The sequence below is a fragment of the Mauremys mutica genome, chromosome 7 (genome assembly GCF_020497125.1).
Source record: "Mauremys mutica isolate MM-2020 ecotype Southern chromosome 7, ASM2049712v1, whole genome shotgun sequence".
NCBI classification, from domain to species: domain Eukaryota; kingdom Metazoa; phylum Chordata; order Testudines; family Geoemydidae; genus Mauremys; species Mauremys mutica.
Genome location: NC_059078.1, coordinates 34,856,661 through 34,875,644, shown reverse-complemented (window position 1 = coordinate 34,875,644; position 18,984 = coordinate 34,856,661). Strand labels below are relative to the sequence as shown.

Sequence of the window (18,984 nt, the reverse complement as noted above, 5' to 3'; positions counted from 1 at the left end):
ACCACCCTCGACACATTTTTCCCCCAGCAGGCATTGGGGGCTCTACCCAGCATTCCAATGGGAAGCGGGGACTGCGGGAACTGTGGGATAGCTGCCCAGAATGCACCGCTTCCAATGTCGACGCTGGCCCCGTTACTGTGGACTCAGACAGTCGAATTAGTGTCCTTAGTGTGGATACACAAATTCGACTTCATAAGGTCGAATCCACAAATTCGACCTAAGTTAAATCGAACTACTCTTGTAGTGTAGACATACCCTTAGTCTATAAGGTGCCACAGAACTCTTTGCTGTTTTTACATTTCCAAACTGTTTCATAGACCTTTCTTGATAAAGCATCACAGTACCCCTGGAGAGGTGGAATTCTCATTTTACATATGAAGAACTTGATCTATTATATGTTTGCTTTTGATTTGCCCAAGCTCATTTACTGCCAATACTGGGATTAGAACCCAGCTCTTCTGATTTCTAGGCCTATTCTCTATCACTTTCCTTTTTAAAGCTAGCGTTAAAAATGTATTTAAAGGTGAAATTGTTAGACAAACCCTGAGGTCAGGTTTTGTCAAAGTTCCACCTTAATATCACTAATAATTAAGCAATGTGACAGTTCTATTTATTAATTATTCATTATTATTCAGGAATTGGTGAAGTCATTGTAGCAGAAGAAAGAGGCAATCTCTCACCTTGGTTATTGGCACCTATGGTAAGAAGAAAGAGAGCTGATTTTCAAAAGACTTCTTTAAAAAATAATTTTTGTCATTAAATCTCAACATGTATTTTGTTCATTGTTGTTATCTTTAGAGACCAGACGTTAATCTAGTTCTTAAAGTAACATCCTAGAAGTCAGGAGACTTGGTTTCTATTCCTGATTTTTCCACAGACTTTCTATGTGCCTGTGGACAGGTCACTTAACTGCTCTGTGCCTCAGTTTCCTTTCATTATATGGGGATAATAATGCTGAATAATCAAACCAGAGTAGCATGAGGGTTAATACTATACTGTTTGCAGAACACTTTCAGTGCTTAACTGGTAAGTGCTACAAAAGTACAAAGAATAATTATCTTAACGGGGGGAACCCTACACATTTTAGTTTATTTGTACAAGATATAATTTAAGTAAATTATGGGGGTTGGACTAGATGACCTCCTGAGGTCCCTTCCAACCCTGATATTCTATGATTCTATGAAAAGATTTTGGTTCAGTCACGCTCATCACAATTGTACTTCCTTCTCTTCTTGAGATGGATCTCACTATATATCTGGTTAAATCAAAAACCTCTGGACAAAATGTGCTCTCCGATAGCTTAAGCCAGCGTTTAACTTTCCTTGTTGCTTAAACCAGATCTGTCTATCTTTACACCAATGAAAGATTGTAAATGAACAATATATTTGCAGAACAAATTGTCCATATGTGCATGCACGTCTATAGTCTGATGTGTATATGTGAAGTTATTGAACATAAACTGAAACCGAGGAACCTACTCAGAAAAGAGATTTATTGCTGTCTCAATGCAATTGATAAAGGGCTGTTAACAGCGAGATATGTTTTCCTGTGTGTTCAAGCTTTTCCTCCTTGGTCATGTATCCCATGGGTGCTAGACTTCAGTGCACCACACCAATAAATATTATTTTTAAGTTTGAGAAGGGGACATGGGCCAGGTGAAATCATCTTGTGGCTGATTATGACCCATGGGCCATCAGCTGGACAGTACTAACTTAGGCTACAAAGCAAGTCAGTTTAGTCAAGCTACCAATATCCCTCCCTCCTTTCCCCCAGTGAATCCAATAATCTTCTTTCTCTGTCTTCCTTAATGGTTTTCAGTGACCTTCCTTTATTTCTTTCCTCCATTCCAACACATCTCTGAGCTTCATTTTATTCCTCTTAGGTCATTTCTTTCTTTCTCTGTGATGGGCTATAATGTTCTTTCCACTACTTCTTAGGATGTTCCTTGTCTCCTGACCTGCTTTCCCCTGCCTAAAGCCACTTCCCAAACACTCCAACCCCCCAGCAGCTCTGGCTGCTTTTCTGCAAAGTCTTGATACCATTGTTTAAAAAAAACCCATGCAATGCTGCCGAGACTACACCAAAGTACTTGAGATTTTAAAGTTACAGCACTGGAGGGCTCCACAAAACTCCCCAACAGATTTTGACTATACAAAGAGGGATGGCCATTTGCAGAATCTTATAAGTCCATCTTATAATCAGTTTGCATTGCAACAATTTAGACTGTGTGTGGTTGTGGTGAGTTCAAAACTAGCTGCATGAGAATAAGGAAACATACGCATGAAGAAAGGGGTGCAAACAATATGAGTAAATACTTTCAACAGACCTTCTTAGGCACCATCCATTGCATTTTGCTCTTTGTCATACCTATGCGATCTCGTTGAAATCAGTGAGCGTGCATGGCTGAGGTCAGAATTTAGCACTATTCCTTCATATTTTTCACTCCAACAGAATCCAATAGACCAGATGGAAGTGGAAATTTGATCACTAGTGAATGTTTAAAACTCTTCCTGTGTATCACAATTAAAGAAACTGAGCTTCTCCACTCTGCTAATTTAGTATGAAATAACCTTCAAATAGTCTGACTTTTCATCTTAGACCTGAATTGGTCTACTAGCTGGATATCATGCTGTAGGTAAAGACTGTTTCCAGACTTCTCATACTATGCTATAGAATGATAGGCGCACATCAAGATTGGACAGACATTTTTGTTTTATGCCATATCCCTTTCTGTTTTACTGTATTTCTGCATCTAGCTGCTATGATAATTGGCAAACCATCAGTAATTTAGGGAGGTAGACTAGATCGCTAAATGTAATCTCACCCCCCAAAAAATTAATTTCCCTCCCAGTGCAAGAAGGAAATAAAATACTAGCTAAACTATGGAGCAGATAGCGCATCTATTCTGCAAACTTGCACACTGGCTCCAAGTAGAGGTGAAAATGTGACAGTGAAGGGTTTTCATAATAGGATTTTGTGCACAATGCATTGATCCCAAGGCACACTTGTGCATCTCTCTTTTTAAAAAATAAGATTATGACCTGTAACTAGTAGTGTTAGGTTTATGTGGCACATGGCTTGTGAATTGTCAGTTAACCTGGGACTATGAAGTGGTATGTAAGGTAAACATTGCCTATTGAGGGGAAAATGGATGATTGAGTATAGCAGGCATAAAAACTAGGGTTGGGCTTATCCATTTGGAGAAAATTCAGGAGCATCTAAATATGAAGGTGCTCACAGGTAAAGTGGAAATTTTGATCGTATCCTTTCTTACCATCCCACTTACTTTCTGTCTCGTGCATGCAGACATATCAGGAATCCTTTCCCCCCAGAAAAAAATAATAGCTTCTTCCAGTGGAGTTGTTTTGCTGAAGAAGATGGTAATATGGTGGCTTCACTACCCAAAAAACAGCCATCAGAGGAGATACACAGACAGCCATTGGAGAAAACAGGCAACGTCGAGTGCCATACTTCACAGAACGAGAAGTGTGATCTCTCTTGTAAGATACGCAAGAGCATTTTGCAGATCCCACATCCAGTATGTTTATTTTGAAACTTTTAACACATGTCAATAGTTAGGGAGATTGCTCTCTCACACAGCCCTCCTCTATTCAATATTTTGCCCTAGATCAAACCCAGGAATACACAAGAAACAACTGGTGCTTTCATATAACTCCAAAAACATGATCGGAAGTAGTCTGAATGGTTTAAAAATGTATCTGGAATGGCAAGAGTGAGAGAATTGCAAAGCTGAGTGGTTCTGGCACCTTTACTTCAAACACAAGGAGTATCTTAAATCCAGTTGTACCTCTTCATTGATTAACTTACAATATATCATTAACATTTGTTCCCAGAGTTAGTTCTCTGAATTTTTGTTCAGTGTTAGAAAATATGCCTTTAAGGAGAACTCCCACACACTCTGAACTAATGTTTTCCTGGAGGAAAACATCCCTTGTTAACCAGTTGGGAGGCATCATATTCTGAAAGTTGCACACAACATTACTCAGTTCAGTTTTAGAATTTAGGAGAATTCTGTAGGCTACTGCCGAGAAGTCGTCATGCATGATAAAACCCACTATGTTAAATACTGCAAGCTACGTTGTCGTTTGCACTGTATGTAGGTGCATATGCTGGAAAACTTTGTTATTGGCAGCAGAAGCATATGGCAGAACTTGCTACCCCAATTCTGGCAGGTTCATATGCATACATTCTGCAGAATAGTCCTAGCAACAATAGATTTTGGGGTCTTGTGTGCAGCTAACCATCTGGAATATAGGTGCATGTGTGCTGCTGTGTCAGTATACCAACTTGGGTGTCCATTGTGGTCTTTCCAAATGTCTATTATTTAAATGCACAAATGTTATCTGAAGTATTTATACTGAAATTTCATTCATAACGCAACTGAAGCCTGCCCCATTTCTAAATTTAACTATACAAATGGGCTTTTAAAACTGAGTTTTGCTTAAACAGTGTTATAGTCTCTGAAATATACTATTAAATCCTGTACTCATAAGATGGTTCGTATATATCTTTCCCTTTCTCAAGTAACTGTGCAACCTCAGAATAACCTTGCCATTTACAAAATGAGCCAATTAAGTTTACATTTTAGGGAGGTTTTCAGTTTAATTATCACTGTTGAAAGATACGTCTCCATTAGTTTTGTGCAAACATGGCAAAGAAAACTTTAGGTCATTGATGGATTCTTGTTTTATGCAAGCACTTTTCCAAGTATGCAAGCTAACTGTGGTCAAGATAGTTGTCAACTTAAAAAAAAATTAGGGCCATGAAGTGAAATAGATCAATGAAAATCCTTTTTAATTTTCTTTAGAATCCCACTTGGAATTTATTTTCAGTTTTGCAAAATGAAATTCCAATGTGGAAAAAAAGAGTATAAGTCAAATAAGGTTTTTAAAATTTCCAAACTCATAATTATGCTCATTCAAATGTTTTTCTTAACTTTCTTCCTGTTTTTACAATATTGAACATGTTTGCTTTCTGAACATTAACCAGGTTATTTACGTGAACATCAATCCAGCACTCCACTCATTTAGTAGAAATGAAAAGATGAATTTTCTATTGAAGGCTGTATTCCTCTGCAGTTGTATGCATTTCATTCCCATTGTGTAGTTCTTTACCAAGTACAAACAGAGCTCTTCTATTCCCTGAGGACAAAGAACAAACTGTTTGGGGAAAAAATATCTACAAAATCGTAAATCTTTCCTTCTCCTATTTATTCTTCATGCCATTCAGTCAAATTTAGAGAATGGCTAATTAACTCCAGACTCATGGCTGACTCAGATGGGCCAACTTTCGCTTATCTGGTAAGATGTAGCCAAACTTTCAGACACTTTCTAGTCGACTGCAACTCTACATTTTCCTCATTTCTGAACTTTTAGGGCTACTTGTTAAATGCAGTATTCCTAACTTGACATTCAACTTCAAAACAGATAAAAGACACCTTTCCTCATATTTCAGAAACACTGCAAATATAGGGACAATGTCAGGTCCAGTGTTGGTTTTTATGTAAATGTTAAACTGATTTCCCAAATGAGACTATTTCCACTGCAAAACATTTAAGAATTGGTAAGCTACTCAATCTTTTCTAGTTCTGCAATAAAATAAATAGATTTTCTTTGTATATCCATCCAGTTCTTTATTATTGTGATTAAAATTCTTTAAAGAAATCTGTTTTTTAAGAGTTAATGTGCTAGTTGTACACTGTGCATCACCAATGTATTGAAATATACAGAAAGCTGCAGTTTTACAGAATGCTTTTCCTATGGTAAAAACATACTGCAAAAATAACACTTTGTTAGATTACTGTAATCAGTGAAGAACAACAAACTGTTGACTGTGTTGTGTATCTACTTAGTGAAAGCCAATCCATACTGTAAAAAAAAATTGCCCCATGATTAACTTTATCAGAGATCTGCATTATTAAACCATGTTGCATACTTGTAATTAATCTTCATATTGTATATATATTCTTGAAATTTAGGTCCCATTTTCAATCTTTAATACACAAAATTTAGAATCCTGAAAAAAATATAAGCTCCATTATAAAAAAAATACTACTTTTAAATTGTTTCACGTTGACAAGTGACAAAGTTGAAAGTAAACTGTATTCATCTTATCCGACTTCTACTTTGATATCTCATACATTGGTGTCTGAGTTGCTGTAACGTGGTAAATGGCAAATCTGCAAAGAAACACTATATCCTTAATCTTAATTGTACACAGCAAGGAGCAGGTATTTTGTGTGTGTGTATGTAAACAATATGCTGCATTCAGGGCAATTCTGAAAATACATTATTTTACCCAAATCCTGTAAAATTCTCTTGTACAACTTCCATCATTTCCTTTCTCATGTGGTCCCAATCTTGCAGTCCTAGTACAGGCAGAACCCCTACAAAAATCAATGGATCAGACCTATTACTAATTTGCTTATTGTCTATTTGTTCTAATACTTATTAATATCAATGGGAGTCACTGGGGAGATAACTTGTTTGTTTCCCTTGTTGTCAGTTGTCTCAACCTTTTTGACTGAGTGATCTCACATTTCTCAACTATAGAAGTGTTTGTCATATGTCCCAAACAGTGGAACATGTGATATCAATAAGAGCCCAATCCTGTATTCCTTACTCATGCAAAACCACCATTGACATTAGAACTATGTGTGAGGCTCTAAATGATTCAGGCAGGAGAAGCAAGCAAAAAGATTCCAGCCAGGAGTGGGAATATTTATTTACTCACCCACATCACTTCTAGTTTCCCAGATGAGAAAGGAAATATCAAAAGAGAGTACAAGAAGGACTTCTTCATTGTGGAGAAATAGATTGTTTAATGTTTGCCTAAATGTGGTTTGAGTTTTTTAACTCAGAACTTTTTGGGGGGAAAGAATAAGGCAAATGCCAAAACCAGTTGGGCAAAAACAGTAAGCTTTGTATCTTATCTATGAGAATCAGGCGATGTGGGTCATGCTAGTTTTTACAGTCATAGTCTATAGTCTTCCACTGATAAAATCAAATTTGACAGTAACACAATATAGAGGTTTAACTGACAGCACACACAGCACATTTGCTAGTCATAACACCACAGTTTAATGACTGACGCATGTGGGAAGCTAATTCAGATTTTTTTTTCTGAATGGGATAAATGAGCATCCAGTTAATACCAATCATGAATTCAAGCCATGTGACAAAATTGATGCTACATACCCTGTTCTTGTTTTGCATATTCTGCAAATTGAACTGCAGGAAGAGAGCCAGTTTGTACACACATCCGGAGAGAAAGTTCATTCTGCATTTTGACACATCTACCAATTGCAGCTAAATGTATCCTGCTTGCTGCTGTTGTGTCCACAAACTAATCAGCCTTTATCTGTTAAATAGCCTAAGAATTACAAATTGTATGCCTGTTTTGAGGGAAAAGTACAGGTTATAGAATTATACAAGCAGACATAGTATAAATAAAATATTCATATAAAAATAGTCTCTTACAAAATATACTCTTATCCTATGGTTCATTTTCCAAAAGGTGGAAGTTTGTCTGGAGTTTCATATTTATTTTTGATGTATTCCAAACTGGATTTTCATAACGCTCCTCTTTAATTGGAAAAAAAAAGTGTATTGTAAAGAGATTATACTCACTACCAGTTTGATTTTTCCAGACAACTAGCAGCAAACAGAAAAAAATTATAAAAGATGCCTGCTTTTGTACTTAAACATCTAGTACTGCAGAAAATATCCTGCAAATCCAACTAGTAGAAATATCCGAGTAAAGAATAATATATACAGCTTCAGTTTTTCCCTTGCCGTATCTACAAAATAATTATTCCACAAAGAAAGCAAGCTATCTACTTTAATTGCAGAATAGTTCCAAAAATGGTGTAGAGTTCTTTTTTATTTAAATAAATTAATATTAGTTTTATCTGAATAAAGTGTTAAATATTGCTATTATTATGCCCAGCTGTCCCAAATCCCTGTGCTAAAATCTGCAGCACAAAAAAAGAAAGGCAGATAAACCAGTGTCTACAGAAAACGTCAACAGTTCTACTTGCTGTAGCAAATTGTGTGAAATGGAAAGACAGGCAAGACCAGCAGAAGCTTTTCACAAGTGTAGAAACCTAAATCTGCACAATCCACACTTCAGTAGAAATTCACACTGGAGCATTGTCACCCCATCCTGTGCAAAGACCATTTTAAAGTTTTGTTTAATTTCCCCCACCCAACCCATCCCTTATGCACAGTAGCTTGTGTATTTAACCATTTTTTTCCAAACCAAAAGAGTCAGTTGCCAAGCTCTCCGATTTTTTCCACTTGACTGGGTGTTCTTTTTGTAAGGCAGTCATTACATTAAGCTTTGGAGGTGCAGATTCGTTTAGATGATTTTTTTCCTCTGTTTTGTGTGTCAAGTGGCTTGTTTTTTTGTTTTGTTTTGGGGTTTTTTGGATAATTTATACAAGTCTTTAATGTGTATCCACATAAGTACTGAAACATGAGAGGAAAAGACAGATCCGTTCATTAGCTTTTCTTTTGGAAGAAAGCAGGTCTTTGCTACAGTCTTGAGTAGTTGTGTTGAGCTCATGTGCAAATGTATTCATTCCTAGGGATCTAGAGTCACCTTCCCCAGCCACACTTTCATTTACAGGTGTACACTTCTGTTCTTTCACTGCACGTATTACACTTTACATAGCAGCACCAGTGAAATTTACAGTTGCACTGCCACACTCGTGAGTACTGGTGTGTATTGTAACCTCGACCACAACACATCAGATCACAGCCATTGGTCTGCTGGGCTGTTTTGTTGCACATTCTGCCCTGTGTTCCCACACTGCCAGTGACAGGGTCTTCTTCACAGTAATTTGGAGATTTTTCTATGTACACTAAATCTGTATCCATGGGTTTGCGGTAGGATAGTGGCTTCTTTATTTTAAGGAAGGTTGGACGCTTGTTGCGACTTGCCCTCACCGGTTCAACCTGAACTGCTTCATTGTATTTGTCCTTAAGGATGTAGCCCAGCTCCCGGAATTTAGGAAGGGTTGTCCAGCATGTCTTAGTAGTACAAGATCCTGAAACTCCATGGCACTTGCACTCTAATTTCATGTTTTCTTCAAGAATCTAGATTTGAAAGAACACAGAATGTGTTAAAACATTAAGACTCCATCAAAGAGACATTCATCTGATGTAATAAAACTATTGTTCTCAAATGTGCTCTTTATAATAATGGCTACTAAACCCAGGTCAAAATTCATGCCCGCCCAGGCTGCAGATCTCACTTGCTGGCTATGTAATTGTCACAGGCATCAAACTCCTATTGATGTCAATTGAGTTCTGTCTCCAGAACATGCACAACTGATTCCCTCCCTACTCCATGTTGATCAGAGAGGAGAACTTTATCCAATTTCAAACAAAAGCAAAAATGGTGTCTTTACCAACCAACTGTGATCTCCACATTGCTTACTATGTGTTTATACTGTGCCCAGCATGATGTGTCTATATTGCAATTTTGGCATATGCCAAGAAAATGGGGAGTTGCAGAGAAGCACAAATAACACACCTCAAGTATGGTATTTTCACATGAAATCTCATATGTACCACATTCTGAAAATGCAATGATTATGGATTATGCAAGCCAAACTGGGAAAATAAATTCCATTCCAGTACTTAGACCTGAAAATGGCATGAAAAAAGCTAGTGAAAAACATTGCAGGAAAACTTTCACCCGTTTCTCCTCATGGTAATGTATAGCTAGACATACACACACAAATGCTGCAAATTAATGTTACATCTAAGAAAATCTATACATTACTTTCCTATGTAGTAATTTTATTATGTGCCATGTACTCAAGTCTATTCTCCATGTGGAGAAGAAGACAGAACCCTTTAGTCTGTAAAATTCTCGGCCTTCATTGTAGTACAACTGTAGATTTCTCTTCCAATGTAAAGCAGGGATAAGAATGAGAACGTAGAATTCTTTAATATTTTAATTTGTCGTCAACAATTATCTTTGATTTTTTTCTATTATCTCTTTTGGTAGCTTAATGCTTCTCTAAGGCACCACCACTAAAGCAGTGCTTGTTCTACCTGGTCTATGTCTCTTACCCCTGCTCCCCTCCCACCTCTTCTCTCTTTTTTTTTCTTTTTTAAATGTCTCTTTTCTACATCTTGTCATCTTCCTTTTTCTTTCAGGGGCAGGAAGCCCCATAGATTCCTTATCCCACTGTTGCCTCCTTTCAACCCCCAGATCTCTTGTTGGCTTACTCCTGTACTGTTCTGCTGCTGCTACTGGTTTCCAAATGCTGGCAGAAGACAAACTGACTCATTTAGTGCTAGCTGTATGAGCCCCGTAGTTGAGTTTGCATACTACCTGCATTGGGTTAATGTAAAAAATATATGGATTTCATATACTTCATTTTGCGCTGGTATGCCAGATTATGAATTGTGAGACAGCAAAATAATGCTACAGGCTAGATTTGCCTATGCCTTAAGGCAATGTCTCCAGTTGTGGAGTGATTGTCAAGGGTGCAAGAGGCCTAAAACCTTCTTTCTCAAGGACTTGCAGCTGGCCAGCACAACCCCAAAAGTGGGCAGCCTGCCAGGAATGGACATGGCCAGGGTGACCTGGAAACTTGGAGCATCCCTTCAGCTGCCTTTGGCCAATGCATCTCCTGTGGATTCCCAAAATCAGTTTAAAGCTCCCCACCCCTGTGGAACCCTCATGGAAGGGTGACAGTGAAAATACTGTCTATTCTCTTAGGGGCAAAGTGGCCAGGTTGTCATAAGAAGATGCAGACTGCATTAATGGGGACAAAACCCAACTCTACATGTTCAAAGAAATAGAATGCTATGTACTTAGGACAGTCTTAAATCACAACACAAATGGTGGGCTTCTTAAATTGGGTGCTACTTCATCCCAACCACAGAATTTTAGTTAATATCTGGTGCTGACCAGACCAATTCTTGTGCAAGTTAGGGTTACTGAAGATGGAAAAAATCAAGCTACTTTAAACATTGCAAGTATAGGTGTTACACTTATTGCTCTTATATACTGTAACCTTATAGGCCGTATAGTAACTGCTATTGCTTAGTCTTCTGAGGAAAGTTGGAACAATATTGTGTGTCTGCTACAAAAAATAATGTTACTAGGCTTTTCTGTTTGTGTTTGAATTTTCCCAACAATGAAAAGTTGGAGTTCAAAAAACATTAGATATGACCTGATCTCACTTTCGTTCCATGTGTTGAACTGTCATGGAAGTCATTGAGGGTGGACTGATGCCAGGATTGGTAAAGTATCTAGAGAATATAATTCTGAACAGATGATAGAAATAATTTTAGGGTACAATAGAGCACATTTTGGGGGATTATGGGAGAGTTTGCATCCAGATCCAAATTTAATGATCTAACGGATGGACCAAAATCCAGATCTGGAAAAGTTTAGATTCAGATCTGCATCTGAACAATTTTGCAACTCTGCTTAAATTTAGGCTTACATTATGGATTATTCTGGTTATTTTGAGATACTTCCTCACTCATTCAGTTACTGCATTCAGTTATTGCTCCATCATTCATAATGGTAGTACATCAAGGAGATAGATGGGGAGACAAAAAAGGAGCGATCGCTCAGCAACCTGAAAATAATATAGATTCTTTCAGCCTTATTTGTAATGTATCTGTCTTTAGAGGTGACCTGTGATACATTTCTCATATTAATAACTTATCTTGTTCAAGAGGCTGGTTTTGCAACCTAGTGCAAATGTTCAGAGTGGCAAGAAAAATAATAAAGCCTAACAACCTTGTACTAATTCTCACATGAATCCTCCATCAGAATAGTACAAATTGTCTTGAAATGGATGTTTTATTGTCAATCTACTCATGAGGTTCCCCCCCCCAGCCCCCAGTGTAGGTCACATTTTAGATAACCTCAGTTCCCTTTCAGTATATTTCATTAACATCCCGTTTACAGACAGTGATCACTGAGGGAATAAACAGTTTGGTTGGAAAGAGCTGAGTAAGCTGATGCAATGGATCAAAGATTGAAAGGATCCATGCCATGTGTTGAGCTTGCTGTTCTGTGTGATGTATCTTGATGCCAGCTGGAAATAGCTGAGGAAGTTTTCTGGGCTCAGTTAGGACTGGGTGAAAGCAGTTGGGATAAAAAGACCTGACTTCATTTGAACATGATACTTTTGAATAATAGTAAATGAACCCAAACATTATGGGTTCTTTTTAGAAGAACAAAACAACATGTTATGTGTTGTGCCATGCCGGATGGTGCCCTTTTAGTTGTTTTTAATGTAAGTTTAGACTGAACAGCTAACTCTTTTTGTGATTTTATGCATCATCTAGGTGGGGCAAGTTTAGAGTCACTGTGCCAAATTCACCCCGACATATCTTCATAAGTGGTCCATTGTAACTTGCAAATGCAAGTGCACTTCCCATCCCACCTCTGCCTTTCCTCTTCATCCACTCTTCCTACCTTCAACCCACAAGCCCTCTTAAAGATTATTCTCCTCTATCCCTTTCTTCCTGCTGCTGCTTCCAATCCACTACTAAGTAAGTTCAGCAAGAGACAAATCAAAACCATAACTCTGCATACAGTCTATCCTCTACCTGAAGCAAAGCAAAACTGCAATATGGTGGTTTGTTACACTGTACTATTGTGATGTCAGATGCTTGGGTTATTTGTTCTGCATTAAAAGGTACATACATTGGCACCTTAATGCTTCCGGGTTACCTCACTATCCCACCAGTAATTCAGTTGTCTTCATAAATGCAAGGAAGGACCTGGGTGATATGTGGCTACCTAAAGCAGTTGGTGAGGGGGTGTGGAGCTATTATTCTCTTTGGGCCTGGGCATCACACTGCATGTCTGCTGCTCAAAGGAAGCAGCTTACCCTTAAAAGCATCATTCTCCATTACAAAAAAATTAAACATAAAAATGCCAAGTTGCCATATATCAGGAAAATCAGGTTCTGTTTGTTTGAAGATTTAGTTAGTGGCTCATATTTTTCACATTAGACTAGGAACTAATATACCATAGTTTGATTTGCTTTAAAATACTGGGGTCTGGGGAGTGCATAACTGCAAACCTATGTCCTTTGTTTCTTCACCAACTTACCATACCCAACATTATCAGCCACAGACGGCACATCTGTTGTGTACCAGTGAATGCTCAGGACTGTGCTAATTGCTGACAAAGGGAGTGTCTTTAGTTTTGCCCACTTTTTTTTCAAGTTCCTACAGTAAACTGTCAGTATTTGTTGATCTTTCTCTCACCCCCCCATTAGCCTCTGGGAAATAGTTTACAGTAAAAGGATGTGGAAAGGAAAACCTGCACTAGTACTCTGTGGTGATATTACCAGCAGCTATCCCATCTTTGGGCACTTCCACGAGGAGTTTAAACAATGGACAAAAAAGAAAAAAGTAGGAGGGAAATATACAGGTTGAGAACTAATTTCATGTCTAACTTTTCCATAATATGTTGTCAGATCAGATCTTGTAGTATTTCTGTTACCAAAGTTAGTTAGAATTTCATACTTTCATTTTTTTTAAAAAAATTTTCACAGTTTCATTTGCTAATCCATTGATATACTGTTCTGGGATGGTTTTACTGGGTCAAGATAGCCTACCTTTCAATGCAATGGACAATGCAAGGTCCTGAGTTTGGTGTGACACCAATGCATTGAGAATGCTTTACTCTTTCAGCACAAACAAGGACACAGGACTTTGGTGGCAAAAAGTCACCCAAAAAGTGAGTAGGGCAGACCACAGGATTCATAAAGTCATTACACCTCCTGAGCAGCCTTCACCAACAGGGTTTCTGCAGAGTACCCTGCTCTGGGGACTCCTAAATATAACCCCTGAGCTGGAGAGGACCTCTCTACCAGCAGGGATGAATCTGGCCCCATTCTATATATGCAATATGGATCCTCAGTGTTGAAGGAATGTATGTAGCCACTGTAGTCAAAGCATACTCTGATCCCTGCCATAACGGGGTATAATCTTTTGTAACTTTGGCTGATGTCATGTGATGGACTAGGAAATATACCAGTCTCCTACAAGTATTCCTATGTGTACCTTTATTACATGGCATTCAGAAAAAAAAATCAATCATTGGCAAAATGAAGCCACCCTCTTGCTGGAAGAGAGCATGGCAGAAAAGTGGAGGAGGTGGTTGCAACCCTTACCTGCCGTACTATAAGCAAGTAGCAGTAGAGAAGTTGGAGAGGATGAAATCCTTCCCTCACCCTCTGGTTGCCAACTTCCTACGTGCCCAAAATCGAACACCCTTGCCCTGCCCCCTGCCCTGCCCCTCCTCTGAGGTCCTGCCCCGCCCCTTCTCTGCAGCCCCAAGACCACTTACTCCACCCTACCCCCCTCTATCGCTCACTCTCCCCACCCTCACTCACTCACTCATTTTCAGCGGGCTGGCTCAGGGGGTTGGGGTGCGGGGGCGGTGAGGGCTGCAGGTGGGGGTGCGGGCTCCTGGGTGGGGCGAGAAATGAGAAGTTCAAGGTACGGGAGGGGGCTTCCAGGCTGAGGCAGTGGGTTGGGATGTGAGAGGGGGTGAGGACTCCATCTGGGGGTGTGGGATCTGGAATGGGGCCAGGGATGAGGAGTTTACAGTGCAGGAGGGGGCTCCGGGCTGAGGCGGGGGTTGGGGTGTGGGAGTGTGTACGGGCTCTGGGCTGGAGGTGCGGGTTCTGGGGTGGGGCCAGAAATGAGGGGTTCAGGGTGTGAGAGGGGGCTCTGGGCTGGGGCAGGGGGTTGGGGCTACAGCTGGGGGTGCAGACTCTTGGGTGGGGCTGGGGATGAGGGGTTTGGAGTGTAGGATGGTGTTCCAGGCTGAGGCTGAGGGGTGTGGAGGGCAGGAGGGGATCAGGGCTGGGGCAGGAGGTTGGGGTGCAGGAGGAGGTCAGGGGTGCAGGCTCCAGGTGGCACTTACCTCAAGCTGCTCCCAGAAGTATCAGCATGTCCCCTCTCTGGCTTCTATGCCGAGGCACGGCCAGGTGGCTCTGTGCACTGCCCCATCCCCAGAAACCATCCCCACAGTTCCTGGCCAATGGAAACTGCAGAGTCAGCATTTTGGGCGGGGCAGCGTGCGGAGCACCCTGGCTGCCCCTATGCATAGGAGCTGGAGGGGGACATGCCACTGCCTCCGGGAGCTGTGCAAAGCCAGGGAAGGCAGGGAGCCTGCATTAGCCCCACTGTGCCACCAACCGGACTTTTAACGGCCCGGTCAGCAGTGCTGACTGGAGCTAGCAGGATCCCTTTTTGACCAGGCGTTCCAGTTGAAAATAGGGCAACCCTACCTCACACCCAATTTACATGTGCCAGACCCAGAGATATTGGAGAGCTACATCATTTTCTAGTGGGACCATGAAGGGTAAAGCCAACCGCTAGACAAAATCCTTCAAAAACTTCAATACAAGTATTTACAAGAATGCCACATGGGAAAGACACATTTTCTTTACAAGAAACCGCATGCCAGATGACACCGTTGACTTTTATGGATATGTCTACACTTCAGCTAGTGTTGTAATTCCCAGTTTGAGGAGACATACCTGCACTAGCTCTGCTCAAGAACGTGCTAAAAATAGAGTATAGCCATGGTGGCTTGAGTCATGGGAGGGGCTAGGCCTCCCTTCCCCCATGTATGTGCCTAGCATTGCAGGTGGGTACCTACTCAGGGTGGCTAGCTCCTCCTGCTGTTCATGCCACCACAGCTTTTACCCTGCTAGCTCAATAAGAGTGGATATGTCTCTTCAAATTGGGAATCACTTCCCAGCTCCAGGCATAGACATACCCTGTGTTATAGACTGATGTCATAAAGCTAGGTCATATGAATTTGATCAGTTACCAGATAAACTAATTAAAGACCAAATTATTTGTGCTAAAATGGGTAACCTGGGCAAAGCAAGGTTATTACAAGAAATAGACCTGACTTTGAAAAGAGCAGTGGAGATCTGCAGAGCTAGTGAAAACTGTACTTCACAAATAAAAGTTAGCAAGCAGTGAAAGTACTGAAATGCATCTAATTGAAAAGGACTACCACCACCTAAAGTTAAAGGCAAACAACTAGCAGAGACCAGATTTGTTTACTATAAATGTGGAGGCAATCACACGATGATGCAAAGGGGTCAAGCATAAGGAGTGTGTTGTCATCCATGCAATAAGAGCAATCATTTCAATAGGACCATAGAAATGTAGGGGCTGGAAGGGACCTTGAGAGGCCATCTATTTCATCCCCTCATGATGAGGCAGGACCAAGTGTACCTAGACCATCCCTGACAGGTGTTTTGTCTAAGCTGTTCTTTAAAAACTCTAATGTTGGGCATTCCACAACTTCCCTAGGTAACTTGTTTTATTGCTTAACTATTCTTCCAGTTAGGTTTTCCTCATATCTAACCTAAATCTCCCTTGTTGCAGATTAAGCTGATTACTATCTGTCCTATGCTTAATGAACAATTGATCACCATCCTCTTTATAACAGCCTTTTATATATTTGAAGACAGTTACCAGGTTCCCCCTCATTCTTCTAATCTCTTTAGACTAAAAATGCTAAAATCTTTCAACCCTTCCTCATAGGTCAGATTTTCCAAACCTCTTATCATTTTTGTTGCTCTCACTTGGACTTTCTAATGTGTTCACATCTTTGTTAAAGTGTGGTGCCCAAAACTGGGCACAATACTCCACCTGAGGCCTCACTAGGGCTATGCAGAGTGAAAAATTACTTCTTGTGTATTGTATATGATACTCCTGTTAATATGCCCCAAATATCTTTTTTCGCAACTACATCATATTGTTGGCTCGTATTCAATTTGCAGAAGTGTGATGCTTTAATAGTAAGATAGATTCACAAACATACACTTTGAGGATAAAATGATAAGGCAGAAAAAGTTCTTTGAGTCTCTAAATACATTTACAAATCAAGTTTCTTCAACAGGTTGGGTTTGTGACATTGGATTAGATACTGGAGCAGGGTGCACTGTAACCCCAGAATGCATATACCCAAAAAGATTAGTGACCACCCAATGTTAAAACTAAGCTTGGTTTGCATAGCTGATATAAAATGAGTCCAGTAGCAAAGCTACACTAGAATGCCTACATAAGGACAGGTTTCACTCAGAGTTTAGAATAATGGAAGAGAAAGACAAGTGTATTTGAGTTGAAGAGCAGAGCGTGCATGCCTGTGATCAAACAGGGGTATAACTTACCTGAACAGGAGGCAAAACAATACAGTGTGGATTGATTACAGATAAAATAATTACATTTATATAAATATATTATACACCTATTAGTAATGAGAGAGAGAGAGATAAATCTGAGCTTAGCCAGACGGTAAAATAAGATCATGCCTCTACTTCAAAATGCAAGAGTTGTTTAAGTTTGGGATGTATGCCAAGAGTTTTGGCAGGTCCAATTTCATACTGAAAGTATAAAACTGTGTACCTTCAACTCTCCCTTTAGTAGATCCATTTGAGCAACTTCCCTTTGGGATTGCCTTGAACAGGAAGTGTATCAAAGTATCGTGCACTAGACCTTCAAGGATCTGGAAGTAATACCTGAGGATCTGTTGATTTGGGGTAAAAACAATGACAATACCGTGAGAGAGTATACTATGTTTGACAATTAGGTTCAGAGGAGTTTGACTGTAACCAAGAAAGGTAGAGGCATTTGTTCAAATTGGACCAGAGAGAGAGAAGAAGAATGACAACTGGGAGAGGTGGGAGACCAAGCTCCAGTCTCCCTGCACCAATGATGCTTTATTTAACCAAAATGGAACAGCTTCAACAGGAAGGACTGAGGGATCTGAATATCCCATAGCTCAGTGGTTAAAGCACTCCCCCGAGAGGTATAGGAGATCCCTGTTCAAACCTTTTCTCCCCATCTGCCTGAGGGAGGAATTGAACCTGATCTCCCAAATCCCAAGTGCATGCTCTAACCATCAGGCTAAAAGTTATAAGGTGGGCACCACTACCTGCTCCTCCAGCCATAATTTGAATGGGACCTGATCCACTGGGTGGCCTCTGAGCACGCCTACTGGATTAGGCACCACATTAGGTGAGATATGCACTCCTGCACCTATCTTTTCCCAGTTTGTGGATTGCACTGGGATTTAGGCATGAGATGGGCATCTGGAAGCCTAGAGTGAGGCAGCAGCGAACATGCCTGGATACAGAAACTTAGTCACCTAGGGAACTTTGACCCTGAAAATTTAGGCACTGAGTGAGTTGGGGGGGAGGGGTCTACAGGATTAGCAGGCAGCCAAGAGGCAATTTTGTGGATCTCAGTGGCACCTACCACTGGGACTTAGGTGTCCAAGTGCTTTTGTGGATCTGAACCATAGAGATTAAATTGTTGCATATTCTGTATGAAGGACATCCTGTTTATAGTACGACACAGCATGATGTCAGAAATGCTAAGCTTTGTATACAAGACCCCTCTATCCATTGAGAAGTGTTTGAAGAGAGCCTGAGATGTCCGTTTCTGGTCAGGCATGAATGCTGCTATCAAAGATAAGTGTGAAATCTGCATGAAACAACTTCGAAGAGCACTGAAACTACATGATTATCCTTGCTTCACGGTTAGCAAAGATCTAGTCTAATTAACCAGGAAAGATTATCTCTGATCAGTGGACTACTACTAAATCTCTCTTTTCTAAAAGGGAGCTGTTGCAAAACAGTATGTAGTAATGTAGTAACACATTTTAAATTGAAATTCCATGGTAAACTGGGGGGAAAGGATATCAGCATCTAACCATCTTCTTGAGCTAAAGGCCATTACCCCTGAAGTAGTTGGAAAAGAACTAATATGGCAGCCGACCTGTACAGAAGAAATATTACAACAAGAATTCTGAACAGTTAACCCCATTGATTGCAGGTGAATATTCAGTTTCAAATAGAAAATGGATGGCAAACTGCCAACCATCTATGCTAAGGCCATGTGGCATCATTACCCCCACCACCACCCCTGAGACAGT

General features: G+C 40.1%; 1 protein-coding gene and 1 long non-coding RNA gene across 6 annotated transcripts in view; one reads left to right on the top strand and one right to left on the bottom strand.

Annotated features, from left to right (window-relative positions):
• LOC123374781 overlaps positions 1 to 18,984 on the top strand; it is a 279,950-nt gene that overhangs the window by 214,697 nt on the left and 46,269 nt on the right. For all 5 annotated transcript variants that reach the window (XR_006581196.1, XR_006581192.1, XR_006581195.1 and 2 more), the window contains one exon: positions 636 to 700. This is a non-coding gene — a long non-coding RNA (uncharacterized LOC123374781). The remainder of the gene's footprint in view (positions 1 to 635; positions 701 to 18,984) is intronic.
• Positions 8,640 to 18,984, bottom strand: part of WNT7A (Wnt family member 7A) — a 52,511-nt gene continuing 42,166 nt past the window's right edge. The window contains exon 4 of the mRNA XM_045025063.1: positions 8,640 to 9,119. Coding sequence (XP_044880998.1) covers positions 8,640 to 9,119 — 480 coding nt within the window. The remainder of the gene's footprint in view (positions 9,120 to 18,984) is intronic.